At 35.1% G+C, this 13,838-nt stretch overlaps 1 protein-coding gene across 1 annotated transcript in view; it reads right to left on the bottom strand.

The window, feature by feature from the left end:
* The window catches only part of SEMA3D (semaphorin 3D), a 210,109-nt gene that overhangs the window by 49,222 nt on the left and 147,049 nt on the right, over positions 1 to 13,838 (bottom strand). Inside the window, exon 10 of the mRNA XM_033440035.2 lies at positions 10,925 to 11,067. Coding sequence (XP_033295926.1) covers positions 10,925 to 11,067 — 143 coding nt within the window. The remainder of the gene's footprint in view (positions 1 to 10,924; positions 11,068 to 13,838) is intronic.

Here is a 13,838-nt window from a genome sequence, read left to right as displayed (position 1 = left end):
CATGTTTGGTTTACTGCTTTACCCCTAGCACAGAGCAGTTATTCAAATTACTTTGCTAAGTGAATAAACAGATAATATCAAATATTTGCTCCATAACATCCCTTTAACGATTGTACATATTACTACTTCATCATAAAAACGAGCAATCACATTCTCTTTTCAACACATTATTAGATAAAAGTGACAAGAAATGGCTCATTTTCAAACACCGTCCCTCTTTCTATTTGCAATTATCACCATATTTAAGACAAACCATGAAAAAACTCTATTCTATTAGCTCCAAATTTGCCAAAAAGAGGTTTATACTGTACCTGCATATTTTTTTCAACCTGACAAATGGAAATTGCAATCCTTTGAACAAAAGAATCTTTAAATGCTCTCACCTACCCATCTAGCTGCTGTGCATGGCCTCTCAAGGAATAAAAAGATAAAAACAAGCACAAAAATCCAGGTGAAAGATGAAAGCCACCTGCTGTCAACGGGAAAACAAGTATAGTTTCTGGGATAATAGCTCTCAGGAATGGATTATAAGCATTTAATGACTAGATAGTAACTCTTGCAGACATCCAGAAGCATGACCTGGGATGGCAAAGTTCAATTCACAAGGAGTTGTATTTCTCCTGCAGGGAAGTGTCAGTTGACTGACTTTGTGGACCAGCTCTCAGTCCCTGGATTTGTTGGCAAATCCACAAAATCCCCCCTGAGAACTTTAAGCCCAGAAGAGGGCTGAAAGGGAAGTAACCACTTTTGTACTCAACTCTCACCTCCTTGCTTATTTTTGTGAAATTCTAAAGAACACAACTGTCTAACACTATAGATTTATTATTGAGATGTCAAAATCAGCAGCTTTTAGTCACTGGTCACTTCTGTGTGTCTCCACTCTATTTATCACAGCTTCTTTGTGGTCAGATTGCCAAAAGCCTCGCCATCCTCTACACAAAGATGCAGATGAAAGTAGCAAAGAAATTAAATGTAAACAAGCCCGACCACATGTGTGCAATCTGGGTGGTGAGTGCAGAGGTTGCCTGTTTCCCCATTCTTTATAGCTTTTTATATGTTTGCAATATTTCTTAATTTTTAAGTGATTAATGAAAACAGAAATTTTAAAAAATGAAAGACAAACACAAGTTACAATCTCTGTGCAGCTTTAAAGCATAGTTAACTCTGAATCATTGGATTGGGTGATGGCTGCATATTATGAAATACTGTGATCTTCTAATCCTGCTATCTCCTAATGGGGCGATCAGTCAGGAGGCAGGTTAATGGTGACTCCATTTTCCTTCTACTGTCATAGCAAACTCAAGTCCTTATAAATCTTACACAGACATGTAGAGTAGCTACAAGCTATAACATGTGAACTTTTATTGAGTGTATCTTTTGACCTTCGGGTCACTATGCTGGGTTCATCTGTTAAATGTGATTTTATCTCTATATACCATCCTCTCCAAGGATCTCTCAGCACTTTATAAATATTGTCATTTTCACCTTTATATTGAGAAACAGAAGCTCTTGGAAAGTGTAATAATTGACATTTAGCTCCTCTGCTCTTAAATCATGAACATTTTATAAATCAATGAAACCTCTAAGAGGTTCACCTTTGTGAACACGGTATATTCTATTAAAATAGAGATGTGCGTTCAGAAATTTGTAGCCATATTAATTAGTTTAAGTTGAAGGACACCAGGCTTTTCAAATAAATAAGTACACCTTAAGCACTTAAAAAAAGAAAAAAGGTTTGATGGTGAAGTCAGAGGTTACAAATTCTCTTTTGCTTAAAATTTAGTTATTTTGCCTAATGGAGCTCTTCTGCATCTTTGTGCAGACAAGAGAAGGGAATTCCCTGAAGCACTTTAGAAACCATAATCTGTGCAAGTTTGTGCACCCCTCTCCCACATTCTACCCATCAATAACATTTAATCTCAGAGATTTTATCTTGAACTAACACTACCCACTTTCTTGTGAAGTGTGATCCAAATACCACAATACAAAACATTTGTTTTTCCATAACTGAAGCTATCACATGAGACAAACACACAGGCTTTCTACTGATCTTTTTTACAAATTAAAAAAAGATTAGGGCAATTAAATACTTTTCTGTCTTTGATTTAATGCCTGTTGTATTTCTATACATCATTCGTACTCTTTATCTGATTTGTTATTTAGAATAACTGCTGTACCTTGCAGGTTTTAAATAATCTTGTGTTGAGATATATCTTCAAATCACCTAAAGACCCGTTTGCACCAGGAAATTCTGAAGTAAGATCACAGCAACTGACATTTCAGAGCAATTGTTCAATGTACTTCTCTCTGGGCTGCCTCAATTTTCTCTGAGTTACTTCTAGGGACAGAATTTAGAAACTCTGTAAACTTAATACAGATGGTCTATATGGGCTGTATAAGTCAATAATAATGATGAGGATAATCCAAATGCAGGATGGCCTATTTAGAAGTTTGAAACTATTATCATCATGTGGTAGAAACAAAAAGTCAAACCCAGAATAAGATTCCCAGGAGGCTCATTAGGAGGACATGTATATATATTAAAATAAAAGTCATATATATATATATATATATATATATATATATACACACTGTTAGAGGAAGAGCTTAAGTGAGGATATTTTAATACATTAAATGAACGCATGAAAGTGAAGTTAAACCCACTGAATCAAATGAGAGAACTATGTTGTACTTTCTTTTTCAGCCTATGAATCTTCTTCAGCAATATGTCATAACAATATTTCATTTAATTCTTTCATTGAGATGCAAAAAAAAGCTATGATCACTAAAAATAAAAACATAAAAGGAAAATAATAACGAGTCTTCTACTTATCTATTAATAATCTTGAAATACCTTAGCAGTAGAAGAAACAAAACTAGGCAAACTCAAACATCTCAAAGGGGAGAAGAAAAAACAAACAAAAAACTTGTACGGCAGGTATTGCACACAGTGGTTTTTAAGGGATAACTTCTGAATAGACTTTCAAGGCAAAAAAATTTTTTTCTTAAAAAGAACTCTAGTGTTTAGACATGACTGTTTTTGATTTGCCACTAGAGAATCGAAATGGAGAACATGTTTTTCTAACTACTTCAAAAACTTGTAAAGATTATTAGAAATGCAGGACTTGGGTAATACACTGTGCTAAAGAATTCAGTGTCTAAGATTCAACAGATTAAATTTAGGCAAATCTAGGCATATTCAGCGGTCTTTTTCAGGTAGGATCAGAGTTCATTAAATTTAAAAAAAAGTGTTAAAAGCTACGGCCAACAGTATTAATCCTTGCCTAGGAATTTCTGACAGGAAAACAGATGGAAGTGAAGCAAAAGCACATCTGTAACTTGTGGGCTCTAAATCTCTCATTTAGGTTGTAAGCAACAAGCTGAAAGTAAGCAAAAAAAACCCACAACTCGGGGGAAATCAATAAATACGGAAAGTGTCATCAGCCTAAAAACACAAATCTTCAAAGGCAGTAATTGTCCAAATAGGATCATATATCAAAATAGACAGTGCAAGTAGAATCAAAGCAAAGGGCTATTAATTAGACCCCCAGGCAAGTTATGTGAAAGGTCCAACCAAACTGAATTCCTGGCGTGGACAAAAGGAAATACTGCAGAACAAAAAGGGAACTGGCATAACCTGCAGCTGTAATCCGGAGTGGGCTAGCATAAGTAACCTAATGGACAATGCTTCCAGAAATGAACAGAATCCCAAAATAATGCAAAACAAACTTGAGGCAGAAAGCTGCAAGCAAGCCCCACTGAAGTGACTGGTATTTATACACATTAACTTACAGGGTGGGTTTTGAAAGGAAATACACACAGACACACACACACACGGTAATAAACATCACACAATCATAAATAATAGTATCAGAAAGGACTAACTTGCAAACTAAATAGACACAAATCTTTTCAGAGGGTTTATTTCATGCTGTTTCACCTACCCTTTCAGACAGCATTTATTACCGCTCCACGAAGACCTGTGTAATTTACCATCTATGAGAGCAGTCCAGGGTGTAAGGTGCACCATTCAGTGCTTGAAAATATTGACTGTTCAAATCAAAGAATTATAGAGCCTGGCAAAGACTTTAGAAAGCATTCTAGGCTAAGCACCTTATTTTAAAAATGAGAAAACTGAAGAAGTTGTTTGATGGGAAAGTAGTGACACTACTGAAAAATAATTCATTAGTAAATGTGTTCTCCCATTTGTAATGATAAACACACTGAGTTTGAAAGAGATTCTTTGGATGAAGGTACTTATTATCCTGAGGCTGTCAATTATCTTCTAGGTCAGTTTCTTTACTATTTAGTGAATCTCTCTGTTCCTATCTCTTGTCCAAAATTTGCATTGTTCAAATTGTTCACATAATTTTCACCAGAGATGTCTCCAAATTCTTCTGACTCTATCCAAAAATAAGTTCTATCCTCAAAGTACAAATATTGCTAAAAATGAGAGCAAAGGAATAATAATAATTTTAACCTTTAAAACTGATGAAATACCATCTCTTCTCAGTAAACTTTGGTAACTAACCTGCCTCTCACCACCCCCCAGCTCCCAAAATATACACATACTACCACTCTTTCACTCCTAAGCAGTTAATTGAGCTGACTCCAAAAGTGTGTACGTATGACGTGTATATGTGTGTACATGATTTTTGACATGTAACTTAGGGTGGTATGATCATGTACTCACGTTATTCACATGTCGATCTCTTAGATGGTTAACTGCTTGAAAACAGAAATCTAAGTAGCCCTTGTTTTCCAGTACTTTCCTCTATATCTGTCAAGATCCAAATTCATATGATCTCATTTAAGCCTTTCATTTGCCTGGTAAAATAGTCATAGAAGAGATGGGTGTCCTCATTTTCTAGGTTAAGAAAGTGAGCTAGAAAAAAGTAAAGCAGATACATGTCTCTTTTTGAATTATGGTTTTCTCAGGGTATATGCCCAGTAGTGGGATTGCTGGGTCGTATGGTAGTTGTATTTTTAGTTTTTTAAGGAACCTCCATACTGTTCTCCATAGTGGCTGTATCAATTTACATTCCCACCAGCAGTGCAAGAGGGTTCCCTTTTCTTCACACCTTCTCCAGCATTTATTGTTTGTAGACTTTTTGATGATGGCCTTTCTGACTGGTGTGCAGTGATACCTCATTGTAGTTTTGATTTGCATTTCACTAATGATTAGTGATGTTGAGCATTCTTTCATGTGTTTGTTGGCAATCTGTATATCTTCTTTGGAGAAATGTTTATTTAGGACTTCTCCCCATTTTTGGATTGGGTTGTTTGTTTTTTTGATATTGAGCTGCATGAGCTGCTTGTAGATTTTGGAGATTAATCCTAGTCATGTACTACAATGTTCATTGTAGCTCTATTTACAATAGCCAGGACATGGAAGCAACCTAAGTATCCACTGACAGATGAATGAATAATGAAGATGTGGCACATATATACAATGGAATATTACTCAGCCATAAAAAGAAACAAAATTGAGTTATTTGTAGTGAGGTGGATGGACCTAGAGTCTGTCATACAGAATGAAGTAAGTCAGAAAGAGAAAAACAAATACTGTATGCTAACACATATATATGGAATCTAAAAAAAAAAAAAAAGGTTATGAAGAGCCTAGGGGCAAGACGGGAATAAAGACGCAGACCTACTAGAGAATGGACTTGAGGATATGAGGAGGGGGAAAGGTAAGCTGGGACAAAGTGAGAGAGTGGCATGGACATATATACACTACCAAATGTAAAATAGGTAGCTAGGGGGAAGCAGCCGCATAGCATAGGGAGATCAGCTCGGTATTTGTGACCACCTAGAGGGGTGGGATAGGGAAGGTGGGAGGGAGGGAGACGCAAGAGGGAGGAGATATGGGGATATATGTATATGTATAGCTGATTCACTTTGTTATAAAGCAGAAACTAACACACCATTGTAAAGCAATTATACTCCAATAAAGATGTTAAAAAAAAAAAAGTAAAGCAGAGATGTAAGTCTAGATTTGACTTCAAGTTAACATTCATATCATTTGGGCAAAAGTTATTGATTATATCCTTACTGCCAAAACTAATATGTGACTTTTAGTCATAATCTTACCTGACTTCCTTTTGGTGTGTGACATTACGGATAACTGCCTTCTTCTTGAAACCGTTTTTATCCCTGACTTGTGACAGTACTCTCGTCCAGTTCTCTACCTGCTATCAAACTATTTCTTCTCAATTGCCTTTGTGGACACTTTCCTCTGCTTTTTCTTAAATGTCATTGTCCCTCAGGATCCTGTCCTTGCTGTTTGATCTTGTACTACAAATCTTCCTGGGCAATTTCAGACATTTCCATGACTTCAAGAACTACCAATACACTGGTGATTTCTACATTCCTGAGTCTAGACCCTATTGAGTCTTAGGTTTATATTTTTAACTGGTTATTATGACAGCATAACCCAGAACTACATCAAGTTCAATATGTTCAAATATAAAATCTATGCCCATAAACTTTTTCTGGTGTTTCTTAAATATCAGAATGTATCTCTTTGTGCATTTTCCTAATTTCTGCCATATCTTCTGGAAAGCACAGTTACTAACAGTATAGGAGTCTTTTGTCTACAGGGATAGTATCAAGGTCTTTGGAATAGGAGTGAGGGAGAATTAAAATGCATGGAGAATCTAATAGGACAGGAAGTTGTTGCAGCCTTTTATGTACATCGTGGAATCAATACCTGCAGTTATTAATCAGTCCTAATTATGAACAGGAGAGATAAGACTTCTGAAGACCTCTGTTGAACTTTCGTGCATGTTTTAAAAGGAAACAGTCACTATCCTGCTAATTTTCCATTTGTTTGTTTTGCTCCAGTCACAGTAAACCTCTTTTTATTCCTTAAGTGCTTTTTCCCACCTCTGAGATTTCACATGTGCTTTTCCTTCTGCCTGGAATACTCTTCCCCATCCCTGTCACCTTTGCCCTGCAATTTCCTCATCATTTTTATCATCTGATTCAAAAGTCACTTTCTCAGAGAGACCTTCCATATACAATCTAAAGCCCACCTATTCTTCCTAATTGACCCTGTGATTTTTCCATTATAGCAGTTATCACACCTTCCACTTATATGTTAATCTGTGTGCTTTCTTGTTTAATGCATATATAATGCACTAGGTTGTAAACTCAGTAAGGACAAGTATGATGTCTTTTTTTAAAAAAACTTCTATAAGACTACTGCTTAGCAATGCCATGTACAGGGTTAGTTACCAATAGATGTGTTAAGTAAATGAATGTTTTGAGAGTCTATATTTATAATGTAGCCACTAGCCACACGAGGCTATTTAAATTACAATTAATTAAAGTTAAATAACATCAGAAATTCAGTTCCATAGTCATACTAGTCAACACTAACATGTCAACATGGCTACTATGCTGTAGAGAACAGATACAGAACATTCCCATCATTGCAGAAAATTCTATATTAGACAGCACTTGTCTACACCGGGCAATTAATAAAAGAGTGGTAATAAATTAAGGACCTTTTAGAAATTGACACATACATTCTATCTTAGAAATATCTCTTGAACTTATATGTATCTCTTCATTCCTACTTTCTTTAGGGAACTACCTAAAAGGTCTCCCAGTCACACATATTTCTCAGTCCAGATATATTCTTGAAATAATTAATTGCTGAACACTTATCAAGTCACTTCTCTTCCTAAAAACATTTATAATTTCTCATTGTCTACACAACAGAGCTGAAACTCCTTACCATGAAAATAATACTGCTTATCTTCCAATTTACCAGAATTTATGGAATAACATTGCTCCCCACTACCCCTCGAGTTCCAATGACAACAAGATTTCACTGTCCTTTAAACAAAATATACTCTGTCACAATGCTGCCTGAAATGCCTATCCTCCTTTCCTGTCCTTGGTGTAGTCCCCCTACCCCTGTAGGACTCAATTTTTGAACTTCACTGAATGCACAGAGTTCTCAGTCTGACCTCGATCACATTATATTGTGATTATCTGTTTATGTCTCTATTACCCTCACTGCACTCTAAGGTTTTAAAGAAAAGGGACAGTGGTTTAATTACCTCCCAGTGTCTAGTCTTACTGCACTTTGCACAGAACTTATATTTTCTTGTTGAAATAATGAAATGATAAAATAATGAAGGAATGGGTTACAAAATTGAAGAGATTCACCCTTATCCTGTAAACAATTCTTGTTCATTTTGTGTAATTTTTGCTTATTTCCAAAAGCTCCTCCCCACCAATCACTATATCTTACTGACTAACAGTAATGTCTTTGACAGGTCAATAAAACAACTTTTACTTTAGTTTAGTAGCTGAAGACATAGGGAGCTCTTAAACTGTCAACAGTTTTTCATTGGCCTGAAGGTTATCAGGTAAAAATGAAAACAAACAATAATAACAAGAACAACAAAACCTTAATATTTCCAAATAAATAGGTACTGTGGAAATATCCTGGTGGGACAAATAGTATAAAGGACTCTCATGTTACTGACAAGCTCTGTAAATTCAGAACAGTGTACACAGGTACTCTTAACTCTCTCTAGCATGCTCTCTTCCTTCTTAGCTTTGTTCATATCTATTGAACTTAATTTTGTTTCACAGCATAGACGTACATTACATTACTACCTGTTGAAAACAGAAAAACAATATTATAATAACCTCATGGGATAAAAAAATGAAACAGAGAGGAATAAATATGTTCCCCCAAATGTCACAAGAACATTTTTTATGTGAAAATAATGTATAACAGCAACAATGATGCTGAAAAGCTATTTTTTAATTTAAGCTTGTTATTGTTTTGCAGGACATTCTTTTTTAAAAGACTTCAAGTCATTTTTAATCTCGACAGTGAAATCTCCACTTATAAGTGCTCACTTTTTACCGCACTTTAATCCTAAATTATTAAATAAAGTTAGTAACTTGGGCAGGGTGGGAGGCAATTAAGAAATTACAAAGATGCATTTACAACCAAATATTGTAAACATTGACCAGTGGATCATATTGTAGTGGGAAATGCTGAAGAGGGTGTTAATTGAAGACAGGGATTGAGTAAAGAGATACATCAATTTAAGAAGAACCTCTATTATCTCTCTTTTTTTTTTTAAGGAAATTCATCCATCACAAGTCCTTATTTGATATCACAATTTGTTAGCTTTTTATCCAAACACAATAGCATGACAAAATCTTGCTGGGTGGCCTCAGAGTTTTTTTGTGGTGGGAAGACTTATGTACTGCAATTCTCTCTGTCTTTTCAGTTCTATAGGAGTTTGTTCATAAATAAAATATCCCATGGCTGATACTTAAAGTCTAGATTATATTTTTATGATACAAATTTATAAATGGGGCAGCTAAATTTTTCTTTAATATGTTTCTCCACCTCTAAAATTAACTCTCAGTATATTTAGTATGAGTGTAAAAACATTACTTTGTTATAAATGAATTTCTATCAAATGGATTTGACCTATCAAGAAATAAGTATTGAACTGCTTCACAAAACCCACACTTGTTATACATGTGCTCATCACAGAGTGACTCTTAAAATACATTTAATTGATTGTAAATCTCTTATGACATACTTAACGTGATTCATTTATACAAATGATGTCCATCCACAGCACAGCTTTCCGGCTGGGGTACTGTTGTTCTAAGCCATGCTTCAGTACACTCACACGCTACGACTACTCCAAGCAATGGCCATTCATCTCTCGGCGAGAGGCTTCAAGAGAAATGACTGTGAATTCTTAGACTCTGAAAGAATGAGGATGCTTCTTAGAGAATCTGTCCCCTGGGGGTGAAGGGATCAGTGGGGGACAGCATTACTGGCTAGGACACTAGGTAAAGAATGATCTGCGCTCACAAGTTTGGTCTCATTCAAAAGCCATGTTATCATTAGCACTCTTAAGCGCAGTGACGGTTTATATTTCTGTCCCTGGAAGTGTTCAAAAGCCTGAGGGCACAGACTGAGAAAAAAAAGTGATAGGCTCAGATGGAAGAAAATGAAAAGTTTGTACAAGACCAAAGAAAGCTTCCCGCTGAGAGTATTTATTAAGTTAACAGCTCTTCCTCTTAATAACTGAGTTAATGCTGAAGGTGTCTGGCCATTTAACAGAAGTGATTTCAGTGAAGATAAATCCAACTAACAAAAGAATATACTGAAAAGTATGATTCCAGTAGCATTTTTATTCTATAAAGCTTGTATTCACTCAAATGAGAACTTTGATAGCACAAAATGGGAGTGTTTCATAGAGTTGCTGTTTTCCTGTAATTTACACAAAATGGCAATATTAAAAAGCAAATTACAGTGTTCTTCAAGATAAATGTTTTGCCTTTTGGATTGTTTTCTTTCCTTCCTATCCCATTTTTCTCTCAGAACCTAATCTAGGTTAATGCTCTAGAAAGTATTTTAATAATGAGACTATATAACTGCATTTTCAACTTATTTGATTCACGTAAAGATACCTAATTTTACATGTGATGTGTTTTGATAAAAATATGGGATATGATTTTGTTAGTGTTAAGGAACTCTAGTGAGTATGCAAAGTTACTTTCCATTTCAAAATAAAATTATTTAATGTACAAAACATTTTAACTTCCATGGATCAGGACAATGCAGGGATCTTACTGGGAACAGTAATAACTGGCAAAGGGAAAGCCCACCAATAAAAGGAGCACGCTGCCCAAGAGATCTAACTCAAACCTGGGGAATAGCTCAGGGATTGGAAAAAATAATGTGTAATATTGGAAAATTTTGCATCCTTCTTTTTTCTTTTTACTTTTGGATCTCAAAAATTATACATGTAAGATAATATGAATGTATTCTACCATTTATGAATAATGGAATTAACATCAACATTACATGGTTAATTATTCATACACATACACATATGCCTTAAGTGGAATAAATATATCTTGCCTTACAAACTCTTCCAACTCGAGAAAGGATGGTCTTATCAGAAGTACTCCCTTCTTGAGATGATTCACGAAAGAAGAAATATATTTTATCATCATCTGGATTATAGGTGTCTGGGATGGGGAAAGTTCCAATAAATTTTGCTCCTGTTTGGAAGAAAAGAAGCTATACATTAAAATACTGAAATAATTCAGCCACAATAGTACTGGTGTCTTTTGTATGTAAAACAATTAGCAGCAGAATTAGAAATAAACACATGAATGAAATGTGGGAAATGAGATATACACAAGTAAACATGACACAAAGCAGGAACATGTATTAGCCCAAAGAGGTCCTGAACAAGTTCTTTAGGACTCTGGACATCAGGTGAGAACACAACTGGCTGAGATTCACAGTTGTTTCAATTCAACTAAATTACATAGAAAAGTCCTTCTTTCAAACCTGGAGATTCTATGATTTTATATTTTCCTTTTTTATGATTGCAGTCACTGCTTCTAAACCAAAATGTCCATTATGAAGAGCTTAGGAAAAACTATAAACATATCCCAAATTTTGATATATTATGATGTTATTTGTTGCACTTTGTGTAACTGCCAAAAAAAATTGAAAGAACCAGTAATGCTTGGGTCAAGTCCAGTGTTGGCTCTGAAGACACTCTTTCCAACTTGATATCCTGTTTCTGCCGCTTACTGGAAAAGTGACTTTGGGCAAATTGTTTATCTTCTCTATGCCTCAATTTTCTCATACCTAATATGAGGCTACCAATATCATCTACCTAGTAGGGTAACTGATATGATAATCAAGTGAATTGATATATGTAATGCGCTTACTATCTGGTAGTGCGTGACACATAATAAGGGTTTAATAAATGTTATTCATTATTAAAAGGATGTCTGGGATGATAATAATTATCATTAGGACCACAAACAAGAGAATGATGGAAAATTGAGCACATCCATACAATTGTTACAATAACATGTAGTTATTAAAAATGAAGTAGTTCTAAATGTACTGTCATGGGAAGATGTCCACGATACAAATCAAATGAAAAAATAATGGCAATACAATTAACTTCTTTGCACTGCATCAATGACAAGTCAATCTGGGTTACTAACGCCTTGTTTAAAAAGTACTGGACCTTTTAAGTCTTGGTTTTATATAACTGGGAGTTAATCAGGTAACAGATTTGTAATTGGGAGATACTAGTTCAGAAACAATCATTTTGATTAAAGCAAAGAAGACAAAGAGTGGTTATCGAGGAATGGAGGACTTCAATTAAGTAGAAAATACAAGATGCCTGAAAGAAAGCAAAGAGCACTCTTTAGGAAGCAGAAGCAGGAAACAAGAGAAGACAAAAAGTTTCCCCCAAAATAAATAAATATAATAAGTAGGAGGTGAAAAAAAATTAACATTGCCTTCTCTAGAGTTTTGACCAAGGCCCCGATTGCCGGATACTTCAGGAGTACTGGCAACTATTCCCCTGCAAATGTAGAACAGTTGGTCAGTAGCCCAGTAAACAAGACTTCACAATAGACTCTTCAATAGAGAAAAGTTAATGTTTGATTCCAAGTGATGAGTAGTTCAGTCTTTATCATCCCAGCCTCTCTGGGTCAACCCTGGGTCTCTCATCCAGTCTATTCTCTGCTTAAATGGGAAACCTTAAGAGGAAAAGAGAGGCAGGAAATATGTGTATGATCTTTTTCCTTTTTGTTCTTTATTACTTCCCTGTTATTTCTCTGGAACTTAGAACTCCAGTGGATTTTTATGCCCTCAATAATCTCATTTTGATATGGTCCTAAATTACATAAAAATTAAATTTTAGAAAATCATACAGGATTTAAAAGAATTTCTTTTCTAATTAATCTTAAATTAGCAAGGTCTATTAACAATTCCACTCAAGGCTTTTTGTTTTTGTTTTTCCCTCCAGCCCCTCTTTTAAATTGTTTATACATCACTTAGTTTTGAATCCCTGAGCAAGGTTAAAATTCTTTTGTAGTCACAAATTAACACTTCTAATTTTTGACTTAAATATATCATGTTTTCTTAAAAAAAAAAAACTCTCTGTGGAAATAAAATTTCCTACAAATGTAGCATTAGGATTTTAGCAAATTCATGAAAACAAAGAATATATCTAATTACTACTATATTCAGGGCACTTACAACAAGAAAAACTGCTAGGATAAAGAATACAAAAGTGAGTAAGAACGGACTCTTCGCTTCAAACCAATTACAATCTGGATTAAGAAAATAAAGCGATAAAGAGGCATGGACATATATACACTACCAAACGTAAGGCAGTTAGCTAGTGGGAAGCAGCCGCATAGCACAGGGAGATCAGCTCGGTGCTTTGTGACCGCCTGGAGGGGTGGGATAGGGAGGGTGGGAGGGAGGGAGACGCAAGCGGGAAGAGATATGGGAATATATGTGTATATATAACTGATTCATTTTGTTGTGAAGCTGAAACTAACATACCATTGTAAAGCAATTATACTCCAATAAAGATGTTAAAAAAAAAAAAAAAAAAGAAAATATTAACATATGGCCAAGATATGGCTAAGAAGAAGGCCCAGTCTTGATGTTTCCAATGACTTGAAAGGAGATTGCCAACAATGAGTAGAGAAAGAGACAACTGTGGGTTCCCACCGACACAGATCAGGCATTAATAATAATCTATAGCACGTTTTTTGAATTTACAGATGCCTGAATTCAATGCCATTGACCTGGATGCAAATCTCCAGTGGCACTAGCATGTGAATTTTTAAAATATATAAATAAAAATAAAGAAATAAAACCTTATAGGTGATTCTTACAAGAATCTGAGTTTAAGAGTCACTGCCGTAGATTACCATTTCGTATACGGGAAAAGGACATAGACAAGACTCATTAACGCTAGGTCAGTAGTGCAGATGTGTGTATG

This window comes from Orcinus orca, chromosome 9, assembly GCF_937001465.1.
Source record: "Orcinus orca chromosome 9, mOrcOrc1.1, whole genome shotgun sequence".
Taxonomy (NCBI): domain Eukaryota; kingdom Metazoa; phylum Chordata; class Mammalia; order Artiodactyla; family Delphinidae; genus Orcinus; species Orcinus orca.
This window is presented reverse-complemented; position numbering and strand designations above follow the sequence as displayed.